Below are 21,728 nucleotides of genomic sequence, written 5' to 3'. Positions count from 1 at the left end.
GAGCCTGCTTCTCCCTCTCCCACTCCCCCTGCTTGTGTTCACTCTCTCACTGTCTCTCTCTCTGTCAAATAAATAAAATCTTTTAAAAAAAAACACAAAAGGTTGTATATAGCCAAGATATGAAAGCAAAACATGTGTCTATCCACAAATGGAGAAAGAAGATGAGGTATATATACACAACGGAATATTACTCAGCCATAAAACAGGATGAGATCTTGCCACTTGCAACAACAATACCTAGAAGGTATTATACTAAGTGAAATAAGTCAGACAGAAAAAGGCAAATACCATATGATTCCACTTATGTATGGAATCTAAACAACAAAACAAATGAACAAACAAAAGGCAGAAACAGACCCATATATACAGAGAACAAACTGATGGAGCCAGAGGGAGGGCGTGGGGAGATGGGCTAAATGGGTGAAGGAGAATGGGAGACAGGCTTCCAGTTATGGAATGAATAAGTCATTGGGATAAAAGATACAGCATGGGGAATATAGTCGATGGTATTGTAATAACGTTGTATGGTGACAGATGGTAGCTACACTTGTGGAGAGCATAGCACAATGTACAGACTGTCCAATCACTATGTAGTACACCTGAAAGTAATGTCACATTATGTGTCAACTATACTTCATAACAAAAAAAAAGAAAGATTGTATAAACACACATATAAATATGCATTTGTTAAAGCATAACAATTTTGGGGAAAATACCCCAAAAAATAGTAAAAGAGGTTGACTCTGAGGAATAGAACTAAGGGTAAGAAGGAAGAGAAAGACATGTTAAATGTTAAAATTTGTCATCCTGCTATAATATTAAAAACCATATGACAAACCTTTGGAGAACTATTTGGCAGCTTCTTATAAAGTTAAACATATATCTGCCCTCTGATTGAGCCATTTCGCTGAGTTATTAACCCAAGAGAAATGCAAAAGGTATGTCCACAAATAGACTTGTACAAAAAGGTTCATAGCATCCTTATTCATAATGGCCTCAAAGAAGAAGGACCTCAAATGTCTATCAACAGGAGAATGGATAAACAAAGTGGTATAAGGAATACTATTTAGCAATAACAAAGGATGAGCTACTGATGCAAGAAAAATTTGGATCAGTCTTAGCCTGCCTGAGGGAGAAAGGTTTGGAGAATGGGGAAGATGTTTGAGGGAAGTCAAGGTTCATCTATGTTGTAGCATCTGTCAGTACTTCATTTCTTTTATGGCCTAAGAATATTCCATTGTATGAATATACCACATATATATTGCCTGATGACAGACATCTCGGTTGTTTTCACCTTTTTGGCTATTATAAATAATGCTGCTATAAACAATTGTGTTTTGTGAGAACTGTGTATTTTATTATGTGAAAATTACACCTCAATTTTAAGAAAGAATATGGATATGAAAAATCATATTGTTACTACAAAGCATGATTTCTGAATGTTTCAGTGAATGGCAGAACAAAAATATCTCAGAATGGCAAACAAGTTAATTATAATAAAAATATGTTCCTTCAGAGGAGAAAAAAGTTATGTGTCAATAAAAACAACCTGAAATGCCATATTCATCTCCTGATGAAAAGAAGTTTTTTATATGAGAGTGAGGAACCTGTCTGAAAAAACTTAAATCACTGTCTCTAATGTAAACTGCAACTCTTTTTTTTTTGGTCTTTTTGTAAATTTTAATTCCAGTATAGTTAACATATAGTGTTATATTAGTTAGAGGTGTACAATACAGTGATTCAACAATTCTACACATTACTCAGTGCTCACTAAGGTAAGTTTATTCTCAGGGCACCTGAGTGATACAGTTGGTTAAGGGTCCAATTCTCGCTTTTGGCTCAGCTCGTGATCTCAGGGTTGTGAGATCAAGCCCCATCTCAGGCTTTGCGCTCAGCATGGAGTCTGCTTAAAAGACTCTCTCTCACTCTCACCCTGCCCCTCCCCACCCCCTGAGCTCTCTCTCCTTCCCTTAAATAAATAAATCTTAATCTATTTATTCCATCTAGTGTATTTTTAATTTCAGCTTTTGAGTTCTTTAGCTCTGATTGGTTCTTTTTTATGTTTTTTTTATGTCTGTTGAGGGTCTCACTGAAGTCTTCCACTCTTTTCTCAAGTCCAGTGAGTATTTTTATGACCATTACTTTTAAATCTCTATCAGGCATATTAGTTATCTCTGTTTTGTTTAGCTCTCTTGCTCTGATTTTGTCTTGTTCTTTCATTTGGGACATATTCCTCTGTCTCCTTATTTTGTTTAACTCTGTGTCTGTTTCTATGTGTTAGGAAAGTCAGCTACATCTCCTCCAGGTTGGAGGGGACAGATCTGTGGGGACTAGGTCTACTGTTAGCAAGCTAGGTGGAGAGTGTTGGCAGTGCGCTGGTTCCCACAGGTGTCCACGTGTCTAGGCTTGATGGGGGCAGGGAGCAGGGGAGGGAAATGCCACCTGCCAACTCTTTTGTTCTAGAGAAGTCTCCCAAAGAACACTGACCCTTTAGCACACACTCTGAAATTAGTAAACAAATCTCCCTCCTGTATACCCCAGGTGTTTTTCAAACCGCTGCTTTTTATACTGTATCTCCACGGGGCTATATGTTGTGCTGTATCTTTAAGGGCTGGGACACAGTTTCCTATAACTTGCCCAGCTCTCCCAGAGCTGAGCCCACTGGTTTTTAAATCAGCTGAGCCCACTGAATTGTATGGTAAGGGGATGATTCATTTCTTTTTTATTAAGTTTTTAAATTTTAATTCCAGTATAATTAACATACAGTGTTATATTAGTTTCAGGTGTACAATATAGTGATTCAGCAATTCTATACATTAGCCAGTGCTCATCATGTTTCACTTTGCAAAAACTTGCCAACATTTGGTATTGTCACCATTTTGGGTTTTGGAGATTCTAATATATATGTAGAGGTATCCTGTGGCTTGCAATTCCTTAATGACATATGATGTTGAAGATCTTTCCATATGCATATTTGCCATTGTATATCATCATCTTTGGTGAGTTGTCTGGGTCTTTTGACCAATTTTTAACCATACTGTTCATTTTCTTATTGTTTAGTTTTAAGAGTTCTTTGTATATTTTATTTATTTTTATTATGTTATGTTAGTCACCATACAGTACATTATTAGTTTTTGATGTAGTGTTTTTTAACCCCTCTATTTCTCCATTATTTACTTCTTGTGTGTATTTTCTAGTGTACCATTTTCATTCTTTGTCATTTTACTATATATTTTTTCACTATATATCTTTAAAGTTATTTTTTAGTGGTTGCTCTAGGGATTACAATTAACAATTTATAGCAACCTAGTTTGGATTAATACTAACTTAATTTCAATAGTATACAAAAAAAGATTAGCTTTTTCCCCTCTACCCTCCTTTGTGTTGTTACTGTCATACAAATTATATCTTTATGCATTGTATACCTATTGACTCAGATTATTGCTTCATGCAGTTGGATAGGAGGGGAGAAACATGACAAAGAAAAATGCATTTATATTGTTCTTTATATTTACCAAAGTAGTTACATTTATTAATGCTCTTTATTTCTTCATATGCCCTTTATTCCACTGTCTAGAGCTCTTTCATTTCAGTTTGAATGACTCTCTTTATAAAGTATTTCGTATAGGTAAATTCTCTCAATCTTTATCTGGGAATGTCTTCATTTCTCCTTCATTTTTTTTTAAAGGTTTTTATTTATTTATTTGACGGAGAGAAACACAGCTAGAGAGGGAACACAAGCAGGGGGAGTGGGAGAGGGAGAAGCAGGCTTCCCGCTGAGCAGGGAGCCCGATGCAGGGCTCAATCCCAGGACCCTGGGATCATGACCTGAGCCGAAGGCAGATGCTTAACGACCGAGCAACCCAGGTGCCCCTCTCCTTCATTTTTATTTTTTATTTTTATTTTTTAGAGATTTTATTTATTTATTTGAGAGAGAGAGAGCAGTGAGAGAGGGAACACAAGCAGGGAGAGTGGGAGAGGGAGAAGCAGGCTTCCTGCTGAGCAGGGAGCCCCATGCGGGGCTCGATCCCAGGACCCCGGGACCATGACCTGAGCTGAAGGCAGACGCTTACTGACTGAGCCACCAGGCACCCTTATTTTTTATTTTTTAAGATTTTTATTTATTTATTTGAGAGAGAGAGAATGAAGAGAAAGAGAGCACGAGAGGGAGGAGGGTGAGAGGGAGAAGCAGACTCCCCACCGAGCAGGGAGCCCGATGCAGGACCCCGATCCCGGGACTCCAGGATCATGACCTTAGCCGAATGCAGTCACTTAACCAACTGAGCCACCAAGGCGCCCTCTCCTTCATTTTTAAAGGGTGTTTCACTGAACACAGAATTCTTGCTTAGCACTTTCTTTCATCACACTGCCTCAATGGTTTCTGAAAAGAAATCAGCTGTTAAGCCTTACTGAGTATGCTTCTACAGGATGAATCTTCTCTGTTGTTGTTTTCAATATTCTGCATTTTGCTCCCAACAGTTTGATTATGATGTGTCTAAGTATAAACCCCTTTGAGATATTCCTACTTGAAGTTTGTTGAACTTCTTGGACATGCATATAAAAGTTTTTTTCCTCAAGTTTGGGGAGTTATCAGTCGTTATTTCTTCAAATATTCTCTCTGTCCCTTTCATTCCTCTCCTTCTGGAGCCATTATTATGTGTATGTTGTTAGAGTTGCTGGGATCCGACAGGTCTCTGAAGCTCTGTTCATTTTTCTTCATTCTTTTTTTTTTTTTCCTTCTATTCCTCAGCCTGGATAATTTCAACTGACGTACCTTGAAGTTTACTGATTTTTTCTTCTGCCTGGTCAAATTTGGTGTTGAGCCCCTCTAGTGCATTTTTCATTCCAGTTACTATAATTCTCAATGCCAGAATTTATTTGGTTCTTTTCTATCATTTCTACCTAGTAACTGATATTCTCTATTTGGTAATATATTGTGATATTTTCCTTTTATAGTTTCCTTTAATTCTTTGAATACTTAAGTAGATGATTGTCTTTGTCTAGTAAATCCAATGTCTGAGCTACCTCAATTTCTATTGACTACTTTCCTCCCCCTGTGTATGGGCCATACTTTCTTGTTTCTTTGCATGGCTCATAGTTTTTTTTTGAAAACTAGGTATTCTAAATAATATAATGTGGCAACTCTAGAAATCAGATTCTTCCCCTTTCCCACAGTTTGTTGTTGTTGTTGTTGACCTAGTGACATTTCCAAACTAATTCTGTAAAGTCTGTATTCTTTGTCACAATTGATCACTAAATTTTCTTCTTGGTTAGCTTAGTGGTTAGCTAATGGCTGGACAGAGATTTTCTTAAATGTCTGGAACTAGTAAGTCTCTCAGTCTTTGCTGAGGCTCTGTGTGTGTGTTGGGGCTCTCAGCTAGGCAGTTTACAACTTCACCTTAGCCTCTACTTCCTGCTTGCACAGAGCCCCAAGGTTAGCCAGAGATAAAGGTTAGGACCTTCTCAGGTCTTTTCTGAACATGCAGACAGCCTCGAACATACACACAGCCTTATGTATATACTTGGTGTTCTAGATTCCCAGGGATATGTCAGATCTTTTCAAAGACCCCTATAGACATTTCATTCCTCAGCTTTTTCTTTTAAGTTTTTTGGTTGGGCTGTTTGCCCCAATTGTTATCAGCACCTCAGGGAGCTATGTTGTTAAGCCAGTTTTTGCTACTTGTTCTCAGCAAATGACTCTGAGAAAATATTGTTCGCACTGGCGCAAGTTCTCTGTCAGGTTACATAAAGACAAGCCTTTTAAGAATGGTTCACCAGGGAACTGCCAGACAGATCAAATAATGACAATTCTCTGAGAATGGGGCTTTGAAAGAGCTCCAATTCCATTTTGACTCCTCCAGTGCTGGCTAGGAGGATTGCAGGCTCTTGTTTTCAAGTCTACCATGGAGCTGGGGGAAGGGGGAGTGGTATTAGAGCAAGTCAAAATGCCATAAAGCTTAGTATTCTTATGGAGATTCACCTGTTTGTTTTTAAAAATGTTCCCCCAGATTGTTGTAAGTCTTTGGTTAATTTCCAAAGTTCTGTAAAAACTTGATCTTGACAATTTTTACAAGTGTTCTTGGAACTTTTATAAAGGAGAGTATTTGTCAGATGTTGTTATTCCATCACTCCCAATGATATCACTCTCATTCCCCTCATTTTCAGATTACTTTGAAATATATTAGATTGTTTAGAGAAATAATAACAATAGTATACTGTGGGGTTTACAATATATTCAGAAGTGCATGGATATATGCTGTTGTAAAAAGCCCTTACATCACATGTGAAATAGCATAACATTAATTGAAGGTAGACTGTGGTTAATTTAAAGATACATGTTGTACATCCTAGAGCAACCACTAAAAAATAAGAAAAAGAAATAATTCAACAGAAGAGAGAAAATAAAATACTATAAAATACCCAATTAATAAAAAGATAGTATGAAAAAGAGAAAAGACCCAAAGAACAAACAAGACAAAATAAATAGCAAGGTAGCACATTATACTGCAACTATCTATGTGTGCATACCTGTCTACCTACCTCTTACTCTTTATCTACGTACATCTATTTTCTCTACCAGGTTATAAACTTACTAAATTACAGTCATAAACAGAAACAAACCAAAGTTAATTGCTGTAATGAATACACTGTTCATTCTAACTTATTTTGGAATTTACAATAATTTATAAAAATTTTAATTAATTAGGGCGCCTGGATGGCTCTGCTGATTAAGCATCTGCCTTTGGCTCAGGTCATGATCCCAGGGTGCTGGGATTGAGTCCCACATTGGGCTCCCTGCTCAGCAGGGCATCTGCTTCTCCCTCTGCCCCTCCCTCTGCCCCTCCCCCTGCTCAAGCCTTTTCTCTCTCTCCCGAACTCTCACTCTCTCTCTTTCCTGATCTCTCGCTCTCTCAAATAAAATCTTTTTTTTTTTTTTAAGATTTTATTTATTTATTTGACAGAGAGAGACGCAACGAGAGAGGGAACACAAGCAGGGGAAGTGGGAGAGGGAGAAGCAGGCTTCCTGCTGAGCAGGGAGCCCGATGCGGGGCTCGATCCCAGGACCCTGGGATCATGACCTGAGCCGAAGGCAGACGCTTAACCGTCTGAGCCACCCAGGCGCCCCTAAAATCTTTAAAAAAAATTTTTTTTATTAATTAATATATAAGAAAATATGAAAAAAATACAAAGCTCACCTATCTCCATAACAATAAATCCCAGATTTTAGTGCTAAGTTATTTTATAAACTTCTTTGTACAATTTCATTTTACAATTACGGAAACTAAAAGTTAAAGTGATTAACTGACTAATTAATCAAAACAGTCAATGGCCAGTCAGCAGTAGAGCCACAGTAAAATTCTTCTTCTTCTTCTTCTTCTTTTTTTTAAAGATTTTATTTATTTATCTGACAGAGAGAGACACAGTGACAGAAGGAACACAAGCAGGGGGAGCAACAAGGAGAAGCAGGCTTCCCGCCGAGCAGGGAGCCCGATGCGGGGCTCGATCCCAGGACCCTGGGACCACGACCTGAGCCGAAGGCAGACGCTTAATGACTGAGCCACCCAGGCGCCCCTAAAATTCTTATTTCATAACTTTTAGTCCAGCTCTCTCAAGAGAAAAAAAATTTCCATGTAACATCAACGACATACACAACTATATACAAATAATGTGCTCATTTCAAATTATTCTTAACCAGCAGGTCTAGCAAGATCTCTATTTGGAAACATTTTAAGTTAAACTGTATACCTATTTGAAAATAATAAAACTTTAAAAATATACATACTGTTGAATTTAGAGTTTCAACTAATTCAAATTCTCATCAGTTATTACTGAAGTGCACTACACTTAAAGGAAAATTAAAAATACTATGACTAAACAATCACTTAAAGCACTGGCTACCAGGTTCAGAGAATACAATCTTTCATTCAAATCAATGGCTAAACCATTCATATTTATGTCAAAAATGATAACAAAAAATTAGGAAATCTGTGTGTAGTATTACCTGTAGCTCCCAGTGGATGTCCCTTTGAAATCAATCCGCCACTAGGATTTATGACCCACTTTCCTCCATAAGTATTATCTCCTCTATCAACCAGTCTTCCACCTTGTCCTAAAGAAGGAAAAATAATATTCATGAAGGTTAAAAATAACATTGGACCAGGGGCGCCTGGGTGGCTAAGTTAAGCATCTGACTCTTTTTTTTTTTTTTAATTTCAGAGAGAGAATGAGAGAGAGAGCACATGAGAGGGGGGAGGGTCAGAGGGAGAAGCAGATTCCCTGCTGAGCAGAGAGCCTGATGTGGGACTCGATCCCGGGACTCCAGGATCATGACCTGAGCCAAAGGCAGTCACTTAACCAACTGAGCCACCCAGGTGCCCCAAGTGTCTGACTCTTGATCTCAGCTCAGGTCTTGATCTCAGGGTTGTGAGTTCAAGCCCCACATTGGGCTCCACACTAGGCATGGAGCCTACTAAAAAAAAAAAACCACATGGGACCAAATGATACGTTTTGTTTTGTTTTTTAATTTCAATATAGCCAAGATTTTCTTATAGCAAACATTTCTTAACAGCTCAAATATTAAATTGATATAAGCACTTCTAAAAGTTACATAATAGGGGTGCCTGAGTGGCTCAGTGGGTTAAGCGGCTGACTCTTGATTTCAGCGCATGTCATGATCTCAGGGTTGTGAGATGGAGCCGGCATCAGGCTCCACACTGGGCATGGAACCTGCTTAAGATTCTCTCTCTCCCTCTTCCCCAGCCCTTCCCCCCTTGCTCATGCTCTCTCTCTGAAAAAGAAAAAAGTTACACAAAAAATATTGAGTAATAAAGGTTTATATTTTCAAAGTTTCATGCATGAAACAGAGCTCTTATTAGTTCCTAAGAATTCTCTGGCTTCCAAAATTGCTCTAACTATAACAGAGATTCAGATACCTAAAGAATGAAACTGGATACAATACTATAACTAAAATAATTATATCAGCTTTAAAAATCCACCATATTGCCCAATATATTCATTTCCATTTTTTTTTTAAAGATTTTATTTATTTATTTGACAGAGAGAGAGAGACAGCGAGAGCAGGAACACAAGCAGGGGGAGTGGGAGAGGGAGAAGCAGGCTTCCTGCCGAGCAGGGAGCCCGATGTGGGACTCGATCCCAGGACTCTGGGATCATGACCTGAGCGGAAGGCAGACGCTTAACGACTGAGCCACCCAGGCGCCCTATTCATTTCCATTTTTAAAGAAGATTTTATTTATTTACTTGAGAGAGAAAGAGCACAGGGGGGAGGGGCGGAGAAGCAGACTCCCCATTGAGCAGGGAGCCCTATGGATATAGGGCGGGGGGGGGGCGGGAGGGACACCTCATTCCCAGGACCCTGGGATCATGACCTGAGCCAAAGGCAGATGCTTAACCACCTGAACCACCCAGGTGCCCCCATTTCCATTTTCAATTGCACTGTTATATGTTATATAAACATTCTTAGTAAATGGAGGGTGCAGGGGGTGGGGTAAGGGCAGGGGACATGAAATGAAGGGAAGTGGCTGAAAATATTGTTAAACCATAAATGTAAGCTTAAAAGAAAATGAAAATTACATGCTTGGTGATTTCAACATTCCTATCAATTCTCTGGTGATTCTTCCAGGTGGTTAAGAAGTAAATTAAAATGCATGCATTATATAAAATATTCTTCTATTCATATAATGAAGTGGAATCTCCAAAGAAAGATGATAAAGGTGGTTGTGGTGCTGTTAGAGGTGGCTAATAACTTTAAAGTACTCACTCTGTGTCAGGCCTTGTTCTAATTATTTTCCACATATTTACATAATTTAATTCTTAACCCTGAGAAGTAGGTAGTATCATTCTCATTTTATAGCTAAGTAACCAGCCCAAGGCAACAGCAGGGGATTGATCTAGGATTAATTATCAGATAGCCTGGCTCCATAGCCTGTGTTCTTAACCAAATATTTTATTGCCTTTAAAAACCAAAGAGTTGGGGCGTCTGGGTGGCTCAGTCGTTGAGCATCTGCCTTCGGCTCAGGTCTGGATCCCAGGGTCCTGGGATCGAGCCCCGCGTCGGGCTCCCTGCTCTGCGGGAGGCCTGCTTCTCCCTCTCCCACTCCGCCTGCTTGTGTTCCCTCTCTCACTGTGTCTCTCTCTGTCAAATAAATAAAATCTTTTAAAAAACAAAACAAACAAACAAAAACAAAGAGTTTCTCCATTGGTAAACTGAAGCACACTAATCACAGAATTTTTTATGACTAATACTTCTTTTTTTTAAAGATTTTATTTTTTTTAATCTTTTATTTTTTTAAGATTTTATTTATTTGATAGAGAGAGACACAGAGGGAGAGGAAACACAAGCAAGGGGAGTGGGAGAGGGAGAAGCAGGCTTCCCACTGAGCAGGGAGCCCTATGCGGGGCTCGATCCCAGGACCCTGGGATCACGACCTGAGCCGAAGGCAGACACTTAATGACTGAGCCACCCAGGTGCCCCTAAGATTTTATTTTTAAGTAACCTCTACACCCTACATAGGGCTCGAACTCACAACCCCAAGATCAAGAGTCACATGCTCCTCTGACTGAGCCAGCCTGGCGTCCCTACGACTAACACTTCTTTTAAATCTAGGTTGTAGATTAAAAACCATCTATTGCAGCATTCTTTTATTTTTTGGTGTGTTTCTGACATAGAACCTGATACAAGGCTCTGGTCATAACAGGTATTCTACCTGCCATCACAGCTTTTAAAACTCCTAAATATTGTTACTGTACCAAGTAATAGCAGACTGAACACGAATCAACCCCAGGAAATCAATAATTCACTGCATGTTTTTTTCCATAATATATACAATCCTATTAAATATCAGAAGATTCCACTGGGAAGTTGTCTTGAGCTCATCAACTAAAAGTGATCCAGAGATAAAAGTATTATAATGACCACTCTTATGTACCACAGATAAGAAAATAAATAGAAAGCAATTATTATGCCTATTCTGTGTCAAAAACTCTGCTCTCATGGAATTTACTTCATTGTCAGAAGAGGTGTGAGGAAGAGACAGACAATATGTAAATAAAATATACAGTAGAGTGGTGGTAAGTGCCATAGGGGGAAAAAAGGCAGGAAAGGGGGTAGAGGAAGTGTTGGGACAAAAAAGACAGAGTTGGGGCGCCTGGGTGGCTCAGTTGTTAAGCGTCTGCCTTTGGCTCAGGTCATGATTCCAGGGTCCTGGGATCAAGCCCCACATCGGGCTCCCTGCTCAGGGGGAAGCCTGCTTCTCCCTCTCCCACTACCCCTGTTTGTGTTCCCTCTCTCACTGTGTCTCTGTCAAATAAATAAATAAAATCTTAAAAAAAAAAAAAAAAGACAGAGGTAAGGAGTTCACATTTTAAACCAAGTGATTGGAGAAGGCTTCCACTGAGAAGGTGACAATTGGTCAAAAACCTAAAGGGAATAAAGAAGCAAATCCTATGGGTATTTGAAGAAAGGCCCTGAGCTAGGAGTAAGCCTAGAGTGTTTGAACAAGGAGGCCAATGTAGCTGCCACAAAGTAAAAGAGTCAGAGATGTAGATGAAGAAAGCTGGGATGCTGTGAAGAGAATCCCTACCCCTCTGCCCCACATGCAACTGAAACATTCTATAGTGGTTTGCCATTAGGGTATTCATTCAGATAATGTTTTCCTACTAGGAATTACAAACTTTAAATACTTTTTAAACCTTAAAAATATTTAAAAACATATTAAAAGGGTGTGTTAGTCCCTATATTTTTCTTCACTAAAAAAAAAAAAAAGAGTCAGAGATGTAGAAGTCAGAGAGATGGGAAAGGGGACTAAAGAGGACAGATCACATTTGGCTTTTACTTCTGAATGAGATGAACAGAGGAATGACATTGATCTGCTGTATGCTTTTTTTTTTTTTAAGATTTTATTTATCTATTTGACAGAGAGAGTTAGCGAGAGAGGGAACACAAGCAGGGGGAGTGGGAGAGGGAGAAGCAGGCTTCCCGCTGAGCAGAGAGCCTGATGCGGGGCTCGATCCCAGGACCCTGGGATCATGACCTGAGCCGAAGGCAGACACTTAACCATCTGAGCCACCCAGCCACCCCTGCTGTATGCTTTTAACAGGATCATTAAAGATTCATTATAGAGCATAGACTGTAAGGAGACCTAGTAGGAGCAGACCAGTTATGAGACTACTATAATAATGTAAATGAGAAATAATGGTGGTCTGGACTAGGCTGTTAGTGATAAAGAGTGGTAAGATACAGTTATATTCTGGATATATTTAGAAGGTAGAGTCAATAGCCAATAGGACTTAGAGATGGATTCAATGAGAGCTGCCAGAGAAAGAGAGGAACTGGAGCAACTGTAGGATGGGGAAGACTGAGGAAGGAAGAAGTTTGGGTCACATCAGAAACTCAATTTGGACTTAGGTTTGAGATACTCATAAGATATCAAAAAAACCTCTGAAAATTAGGCAGCTGGACATATGAGTCTAGAGATCAGGGAAGTGGTTTAAGATTGGGATATAATTTTACAAATCATCATTATATGTCAAAATGTATACATATTTAAAACCTTGAAATTGGGTTCCAGTTCTGCTAAGGCAGCATATATTTACTATAGCCTGTGTCTCCTACTGTTTACAACTGAAAACACTGGATAAATACAAAAAACAACTACCTGAAGACTCTGAAAAGTAAACAAAAGCAGGGGAATCATGGAGGGAGTTAAAACGTGAAGAAGCCGCTACACAAGGATGAGTTCCAAGTTTTCTCTTTTTAGGCTCTCTTAACAGCTTTGCTCCAAGGGTAAGCAGAGTCCTGGAGCAGACTGGCAGCAGGGCAGCACAGGTAGCTAAAAGTCTAACAAAAACCCCATCTTTCTAACCAGAGAGACCAGGAAAAGAAATCCATACAGGTCAGAGAGTAAGAGTAAGCTCACAGTGGAAAGAGCCAGAGAAGAGGATCCCTTATTTCTGTGTATGGACTTACAAATCTCAGGCTCACTCTTCAGCTAAGTATGAATAGGACAGACCCAAAGCCGCACAGCAAAGGCTTGGAGAACTGAACAGAGACTTTAACCGCGACCCACAGAAGGCAAGACAGAAAGTGTCTGAACACAACTGGGTTGACTGCTTGCTAAAACAAAAACATGAACATTCTCTAGAGGATCTATACAATGTAACAATCACCTGTCCCCGATACAATCCAAAATTAATACCGAAAAGAACCAGGAAAAGGAAAATGTGACCAGCTCTCAAGAGAAAAAATAATCAACAGATGCAAAACCCGAGAAGCCCCAGATCATGGAATTATCAGACGAAGACAAAAATAACCATTTGGACTATGAGGTAAGGAAAACACAGTAAAAATGAATAAAAAGATATGAGTTCTCAGCAAAGAAATGGAACCTATGAAATGAGCCAAATGTAAATCTTAGAATTGAAAATGCAATATTTAAAATAAAAAACTCACTACAGATGGGTTCAAGAAGAAGTTTCAAGAAGAAGGCAGAAGAAGGCAGACGCTTAACAACTGAGCCATCCAGGCGCCCCATGAAAAAATTATTAATAAAATACTTTACATTCTATTTTTCATATTAAGTCTTCAAAATCCAATGTGTACTTCACACAACACATCTCAATTTGGACTAGCCACATTTCAAGGATTCAATGGTCACATCTAGTTAATAGCTACTGTATTAGACAGCATAGGTTTAAACACTCCAGTTAAAAGGCAGAAATTGACAAAGGATAAAAAACAATACACTTTGCCTATAAAAGATACACCTTATACAAACAGATAAATAACATAAATAGTTGAGAGCAAAAGAGTAGAAAAGAATATATCATGCAAATAGTAAGTGTAAGAATACTGGAGTGGCTATTTTATTTATTTATTTTTTGAGAGAGAGAGAGAGAGAGTGGGTGGGGGAGGGTAGCGGAAAAGGGAGAAAGAATCTTAAGCAGGCTCCACGCTCAGTGCAGAGCCTGAGATCATGACCTGAGCCGAAATCAAGAGTTGGACTTCAACTGACTAAGCCACCCCAGTGCCTCTGGAGTGGCTATTTTAGTCAGATAAAAGAGACTTCTAAACAAAGAATATAACCAGACATAAAGTAAGATATTTCATAATGAAAAAATGGAAGACATACAACTATAAATGCACTTGTGCTTTATAACAAAGCCTCAAAATAAATGAAGCAAAAATTGACAGAACTAAAGGGGAGACAATTCAACAATTAATAGAAGAGATTTTAATACTCCTCTCTCAGTAACTGATAGAGCAAAACAAATAAATCACTAGAGACATAGATCTGAAAATCCTATCAATCATCTCAATTTAATTGACATGTTTAGAACACTACCTCTAATAACTGCAGAATCTGCATTATTTTCCAAGTGCATATTTATAGATAAATTCACCAATAATATATACCATATGTTGAGCCATTAGATAAAATTCAATAAATCTGAAAGGATCAAAATCAAAGTGTATTCTCTGACCACAGCAGAATTAAATTAGAGAGCAATAACAGTAAGATACCCAGGAAAATTCCAAATACCTGGATATTAAATAGCACACTTCTTCTTTTTTTTTTAAATGCATTTGATTTTTATTTATTTGTCAGAGAGAGAGAGCATAAGCAGGGGGAGCAGCAGAGGGAGAGAGAAGCAGGCTCCTCACTGAGCAAGGAGCCCGATGTGGGACTCGATCCCAGCACCCTGGGATCATGACCTGAGCCAAAGGCAGACGCTTAACGACTGAGCCACCCAGGCGTCCCTAAATAGCACACTTCTAAATAATTTACAGGTCAAAGACAAAATTATAAGAAACATTAAAAATGTTTTAAACTGGGGATGCCTGGGTGGCTCAGTCGGTTAAGCATCTGCCTTGGGCTGAGTCATAATTCCAGGGTCCTGGGATCAAGTTTCATGATGGGCTCCTTGCTCAGCGGGGAGCCTGCTTCTCCCTCTGCCTGCCGCTCCCCCTGCTTGTGCTCTCTCTTTCTCTGATAAATAAAATCTTTAAAAAGTATATTTTGAGCTGAATAATGATGAAATATATTAAATTTTATGGAAGGTAGCTAAAATACTACTTAGAGGAAAGCATACAGCTTAAAATACTTATATGAGAAAAGGAGAAAGATCTAAAATAAATGACCTAAGGTTCTCCTGTAAGAAACTTAAAAGAAGAAAACCAAAGTAAACCCAAAGTAAGTTAAAGGAAGGAAAAAAAAAAGAGCAGAAATCAATGAAATGGAAAAATAGACGATAAAGAAAATCAACAAAGCCAAAGCTGAATCTTGTTAAAGCTCAACAAAACTGACAAACATCTAGCTAGACAGATCAAGAAAAAAAAGGAAAAAGAACACCAATCACCAATACAAGGAATAAAAAAGAAGTTATCACCATAGATCCTATAGACATTAAAAGAATAATAAAAGAATACTTTGCGCAAATTTCAGCCAATAAATTTGACAACAATGAAATGGGTAAATTTCTTTAAAAATATAACTTACAAAAATTGATAGACCCTGGAAGAAACAGAAAATCTGAATAGGCCCATCTCTATTAGCCAATTTTCACTTATCAAAAACTTTCCCAAAAAGAAACCTGAAAAGCACTTGATTATACTGGTAAATTCTATGAAACAGTCAAGGAAGAACTAACACTAATCTTACACAAACTTTTTCAGAAAATACAGAATGAATGGTCACTGCTCAATTTGTTTTCTGAGACCAGCATAACTTTAATACCAAAACCAGGGAAAGAAGAAAACTACAGACTTTCTCTGTCTGACTTACTTCATTTAGCATAATACCCTCTACATCTATCCATGTTGTCACAAATGGCAAGATCTCATTCTTTTTTTTATGGCTGACTAATATTCCATTGTGTTTATATACACAGAAACCCCCTCCCCCCACACACACCCCCACGCACACGCACACACGCGTGCGCACACACACACACACACACACACACCCTGCATCTTTATCCAGTCATCTATTGATGGACACAGGTTGCTCCCATATTGTGGCTGTAGTAACTAACACTGCAATAAACATGGGGTGCAAATATCTTTTCAAATTAGTGTTTTTGCTTTCTTTGGATAAATATCTAGTAGTGGAATTACTGAATTGTATGATATTTCTATTTTTTAATTTTTTGAGGAACTTCCATACTGTCTCCACAGTGATTGTACCAATTTACATTCCTATCAAAAGTGCATGAGTGTTCCCTTTTCTCTACATCCTTGCCAACACTTATTTTTTATCTTTTTGATATTTGCTATTTTGACTAATTGTGATTTTAATTTGCATTTCCCTGATGATTACTGATGTTCAGCATCTTTTTATGTATCTGTTGGCCATCTGCATGTTTTCTTTGGAAAAATGTTTATTCAGGTCCTCTGCTCATTTTTCAATTGGATTATTTGGGGGTTTTGATGTTGAGTTGTATAAGTTCTTTATATATTTTGGATATTTAACCCCTTATCAGATATATCATTTGCAAATATCTTCTCCCATCCAGAAGTTGCCATTTTGTTTTGTTGATGGTTCCCTTTGCTTAATTGTGGTGTAGTCTCAATAGTTTATTGTTGCTTTTGTTTCTCTTCCCTGAGGAGACATATCCATAAAAATATTGCTAAGGCTAATGTGTCCAAGAGATTACTGCCATTGTTTTCTTTTAAAAGATTTATGGTTTCAGGTCTCAACTTTAGGTCTTTAATCCATTTTGAGTTTATTTCTGTGTATGGTATAAGACAGTGGTTCAGTTTTCCCCGCACTACTTATCTAAGAAACTGTCTTTTCCCATTATATAGTCTTGCTTCCTTTGTTGTAGATTAATTGACCATACAAGTGTGAGTTTATTTCTGGGCTCTCCTGTTCAGTGATCTATATGCCTATTTTTCTGCCAATACCATACTGCTTTACTATAACTTTGTAGTATATCTTGAAATCTGAGACTGTGATACCTCCAGCTTTGTTCTTCTTTCTCAAGACTGTTTTGGCTATTTGGAGTCTTTTGTGGTTCTATACAAATTTTAGGAATATCTGTTCTAGTTCTGTGAAAAACACTACTGGTATTTTGATAAGGATTGCATTGGATCTATAGATTTCTTCAGGTAGTATGAATATTTTGACAATATTAATTCTTCCAATCCATGAGCATGGTATATCTCTTCAGTTGTTTGTGTCATCTTCAATTTCTTTCATCTATGTCTTACAGTTTTCAGAGTATAAAACACTTTCATCTCCTTGGTTAAATTTATTCCTAGGTATTTTATTCTTTTTGGTATAATTTAAATGGAATTGTTTCCTTAATTTCTATTTCTGCTACTTCATTATGAGGGTATAGAAATGCAACAGATTTCTGTATATCAATTTTGTATCCTGCAACTTTCCTGAATTCATTTATCAGTTCTAATAGTTTTTCTTTAGTGGGATCTTTAGAGTATTCTATATATAGTATCATGTCATTTGCAAATAGTGACAATTTCACTTCTTTCTTACCAATCTGGATGTCTTTTATTTCTTTTTCTTATCTGATTGCTGCAGGACACACAATACTCTTTTCAGTGGCTGAGATGTTTAAAACTGTTGGTGAGGATGTGAAGCAACTAAAACTCTCATACACTACTGATATTAATGAAAAATAATACAACCACTTTGGAAATGAAAAGAAAAAAAATCCTCCAGATCTCAACAACCAGTTTTTCCATTTTCCTTTCTGCAAGTATTTATTCAAACACAATATGAAATATTTGGAATTACCTATGTAATTTTTATCCTTTTTTTTTTTTTACTTAATGGTTCATAATAAGTACCCCTGATTTACATAATACAAATTATTTGTATAATCTGTTATCTCAGTGTTGGTATTGTCCAAGACTACATGTTCTAAAAAGTCTAGTATCAAGATAGCTTACATTCACTTTGCACAGTACGGCAGAGCCAACATGGAGGTAAAAGCAATTAGTGAATTCTTCTTTTTAATGGCAAAAATGAAATTTCCTCAGTGAAATTTACTAAGTTAATCTGCATCTCACCAAAGATATTACCTTCTGGACAGAGTCCCAGGGCTTCATAAGTAAGGAGTTCATTGACAGAAAAGCAATCATGAAGTTCTATAACATCAATATCATTTGGTCTCAGGCCAGATTTCTCATAGCACTTTCTGGCAGCTTCTTTACTCATATCAAAGCCAACCTAAAACCAAAACCACATATAAATAAATTAAGGGCATCAAAACTGGGACTTTTATATAAGATTCATAAGAGATTAATATGTATAACCTTTAATAGCTGAAAATTGAATGCACATATTGAAATCTCAGTTGATTCTATATTACACAGAAAGTCAAAATAAAAGAATACTCAGAATGGAGAATGTACATATTGAATTCTGTACTATAAAGAACAGAATTTTAAATAAGATATATAAAAAGGACTTATAATTCCTCGGGCCATATCTTGTGCAGTTATAAAAACTCTTATCAAACCATAATATGTTGTTGTGGTAAATAGGTTGGAAGAGATAGATCAATAGATCATTATGACTCAGATACACTAAAAACTATGAGGAATTTCTACATGAAAATAAACAATCTTCATTTAAAAAAATCATATAGGATACCATTTTTCCAAATCCTTGATCTTAACACCCCTTTGCCCTCAGATAATAACAAGTCAACTTTTCTCCAAGGAATAAAATTGTGGTGTAAATGTACTGTACTCAGAAAACCTGAGACGTTCTACCTCAGCCACATCCCAGCTTTGTGATCTTGGGCAAGTTATAGAGACATTTTCAAATTCAAAGCATTGTTGCAATATCATTTTGTAAACTCTAATTACCTTTTGATTATTATATATGTGCATATATATGCACCTTTGCATTTCTTTAATATGTATGTGTGTATCTTCAAATATTCAACTAACTCTGTCTGAATTCTCATTTTTTTAACTTCTTCCATATTTACTCAATCTTTAATCAGCATTTTTAAAGTGCTAAGGGTCAAGAAAGTTCCCTGAAAATATCCTTGTTTTTCCCTCAGCTGTGTAAGAAAGGAGCTCTGGGCATATCCAGTCAACTCAAAAAGAAAAAAGCCCACCAAAATAGCACGTTTAGTTAGTTAAAAATGCATGCGTGGCTCTATCACAAGAAGCATATGTTCTCATCAGTTTTTTTCCCTTAACAGATTCTTAAGGATGGGTTATAATACTAAATTTTCTGGACTGATTTTTTTTTTCAAGTAAATAACTTCTAGAGCGAATGACAACATGATGTCACCTTAAAATTTTTAAACAGAAATCCCTCAATTAATAAATAAAATAGAATCTCAGACATACCCTATATGTTGGCTAATTGAACTTAATTTAAAAAAAAAAGAATCTCAGACATACCATTTTAATAATGCTTTTGTCTTCAAATGAGCTTGGCAAATCAGTTACCATCTCTTGTGCCAAAATTTCCACAGCTTTGGATTCCAGGCCATACTTCCGTACAAATATTTCACTAGCCAAAATTGCCGCTGCAGCACCATCTGAAGTGGGACTAAGAGGAGGTAAAAACAATTATTTACACCCAGTCTACCTCTATCCTAGGATTATAGACTAGGAGTTCTTTCTATGTGGAAAGAAAAACTGAGGATGTTTGCTAGTCATTGCACTGTCTTCATTGTGAAATCTACAGTTAAAAATTATACATGCTTCCCACTTGAGGACTGAACCTCTATCAGAACTTAAATACTATCAGTCACTGCTTGGTCTCTAAGAGTCTCTCCCAAAAAGTTCTCATTGCAAAGAACCCTGGATTAGCCTCTGCCGATGCATAAGACAGCTCAGAGTGACTTCTGAGGAGTCCACAGGTTATTTTTATCCTAGTACAATAAAAATTCCACTATAGGCCTAATTAGCTCCAGCTTTGCTGTTTCCCAAATAATCAGTCATGGAATCCTTTTGAAAACTGGGAAAAGATGGGATACAGATACCAGAAAGTCCAAACCAGAAAGTGGTTTAGTTAAGACTTTGGTGATCTCCTCAAAATAGCTCTTTTCCTTATAGCAAGCTGTAAAGGAAAGTGGCAGACACAAAAAGCCTTCTCTGAGTTCAGCTGGATTTATAAATGGGCAGACCTTCATATTGCAACAGATAAAAGCTGACTCCGTTTGTTCACTTGCATCCTAGCCAGTATCTTCCAGGAGACAGATATTGTTGAGCAATTTTCAAGATGCAACTATTACCATTATTAGAGCTATTTTCTCTTGTTTTTCATTCTTCTTGTTTCACATTTACTCTTAGTTACTATAATTGAGTAACATTTCCTAAGGTAGAAGCATACAGCAGAGAAAACAAAATGCTTAAGGGAGAAACTCTGGACTCCACTGGCCTCGTAAGCCACATTTACATGAATAAAATACAATTTTTAAAAAGTAGGTAGAACTCATGAAAGAAGGAAATAAAATACAGAATTTTCCAAGAGAAAAGACAGTCTGTCTCTAGATATGAATAAGAAGTACAGGTCCTCCCTCCAGAGTGAGGACACATTAGCAGGAGTGCTGCAGAAGTAGATACAGATACAGATTTATCCAGACACAAAGCCTAAGGTTTACCTAAGGCGGGCGGGAGGGAGCAATTATTTTTCTCTATTAAATATTAAAATGTGGGGGCACCTTGGTGGCTCAGTCAGTTGAGCATCCGACTCTTGGTTTCAGCTCAGGTCATGATTTCATGGGTCGTGGGATCCAGCCCCACACTGGGCTCCGCACTCAGCAGGGAGCCTGCTTGAAGATTCTCTCTCACTGCAATCTCCCTCCCCCCCCCACTCTCTCTCTCAAATAAATAAATAAATCTTTTTTAAAAATAAATAAATGAATAAATAAATATTAAAATGTGGTTTTCTTACCAACATTGTAAGACAGTCAAATAATCAAAAACTTCTCGAGATGTCATCACTTCGTCTAAACTGTATTCCTGTTGGAACTGGGAATGCCTAAGTACAAAATAAGTAGTTATAGAATAGGAGGTAGCAATAACAATTTTGTTGAAAATATTCTGATCCAAAAGTCAGAGAATAATATGTAAATATTGTTTTTACAACCAAAAGACAGGCTTTTGTGAAGTTTCAACCTTTAATATAAGTTGTTTGAATTGAAGTTTTTAAAAATCTAATCTCCAAAACACCATATGCTGTATAATAAAAAATTTGTCTAATCTTTGTCCTGGGTTCCTAGCATAGAGCTTCTAAAACCCTTGCAATTTTCTGAGTTATAGGAGTGTCTCTGTTATGCTAATAGGGTGACTCATAGTGGGCCCCTTGTTAACTGGGGAGGGGAAGAGGGAAGGCAAGGGGCTGGTCACCCAGAAACACCAACCATGTGAATACAGGATTAGGACTCTTGAGTCACTTTGACCGCTGAGGAGAAGGGAGGGGGCTGGAGATTGAGTTCAGTCATGTGGCCAATGATTTAATCAAGTATGCCTGCATAATAAAGCCCCAATTAAAAACTCTGGACACTGAAGCTTGCTGGAGCTTCCTGGTTGGTGAGTACCTTCATTTATCAGGAGACTGATGTGTCCCGACTCCATGGGAAGAGGGTACAGAAACTCAGCTTTAGGAATTCTCTCAGACATTACCCTATGTGCCTCTTTATTTGGCTGTTCCTGAGTTGTATCCTTTATAATAATACTGTAATCATAACACTTTCCTGAGTTCTGCAAGTAACTC

General features: G+C 37.6%; 1 protein-coding gene across 3 annotated transcripts in view; it reads right to left on the bottom strand.

Annotated features, from left to right (window-relative positions):
• Nucleotides 1-21,728, bottom strand: part of SCP2 (sterol carrier protein 2) — a 112,124-nt gene that overhangs the window by 43,428 nt on the left and 46,968 nt on the right. For all 3 annotated transcript variants that reach the window (XM_044914514.1, XM_044914515.1, XM_044914516.1), the window contains 4 exons: nt 20,907-20,993; nt 19,406-19,556; nt 18,065-18,212; nt 8,003-8,110 (listed from right to left, as the gene is read on the bottom strand). In XM_044914514.1, the coding sequence (XP_044770449.1) occupies nt 8,003-8,110; nt 18,065-18,212; nt 19,406-19,556; nt 20,907-20,993 (494 nt within the window). The remainder of the gene's footprint in view (nt 1-8,002; nt 8,111-18,064; nt 18,213-19,405; nt 19,557-20,906; nt 20,994-21,728) is intronic.

The sequence above is a fragment of the Neomonachus schauinslandi genome, chromosome 4 (assembly GCF_002201575.2).
Source record: "Neomonachus schauinslandi chromosome 4, ASM220157v2, whole genome shotgun sequence".
In the NCBI taxonomy this organism is placed as follows: Eukaryota; Metazoa; Chordata; class Mammalia; order Carnivora; family Phocidae; genus Neomonachus; species Neomonachus schauinslandi.
The sequence above is the reverse complement of the archived record's forward strand: the minus strand, read 5'-3'. Positions and strand labels throughout refer to the sequence as shown.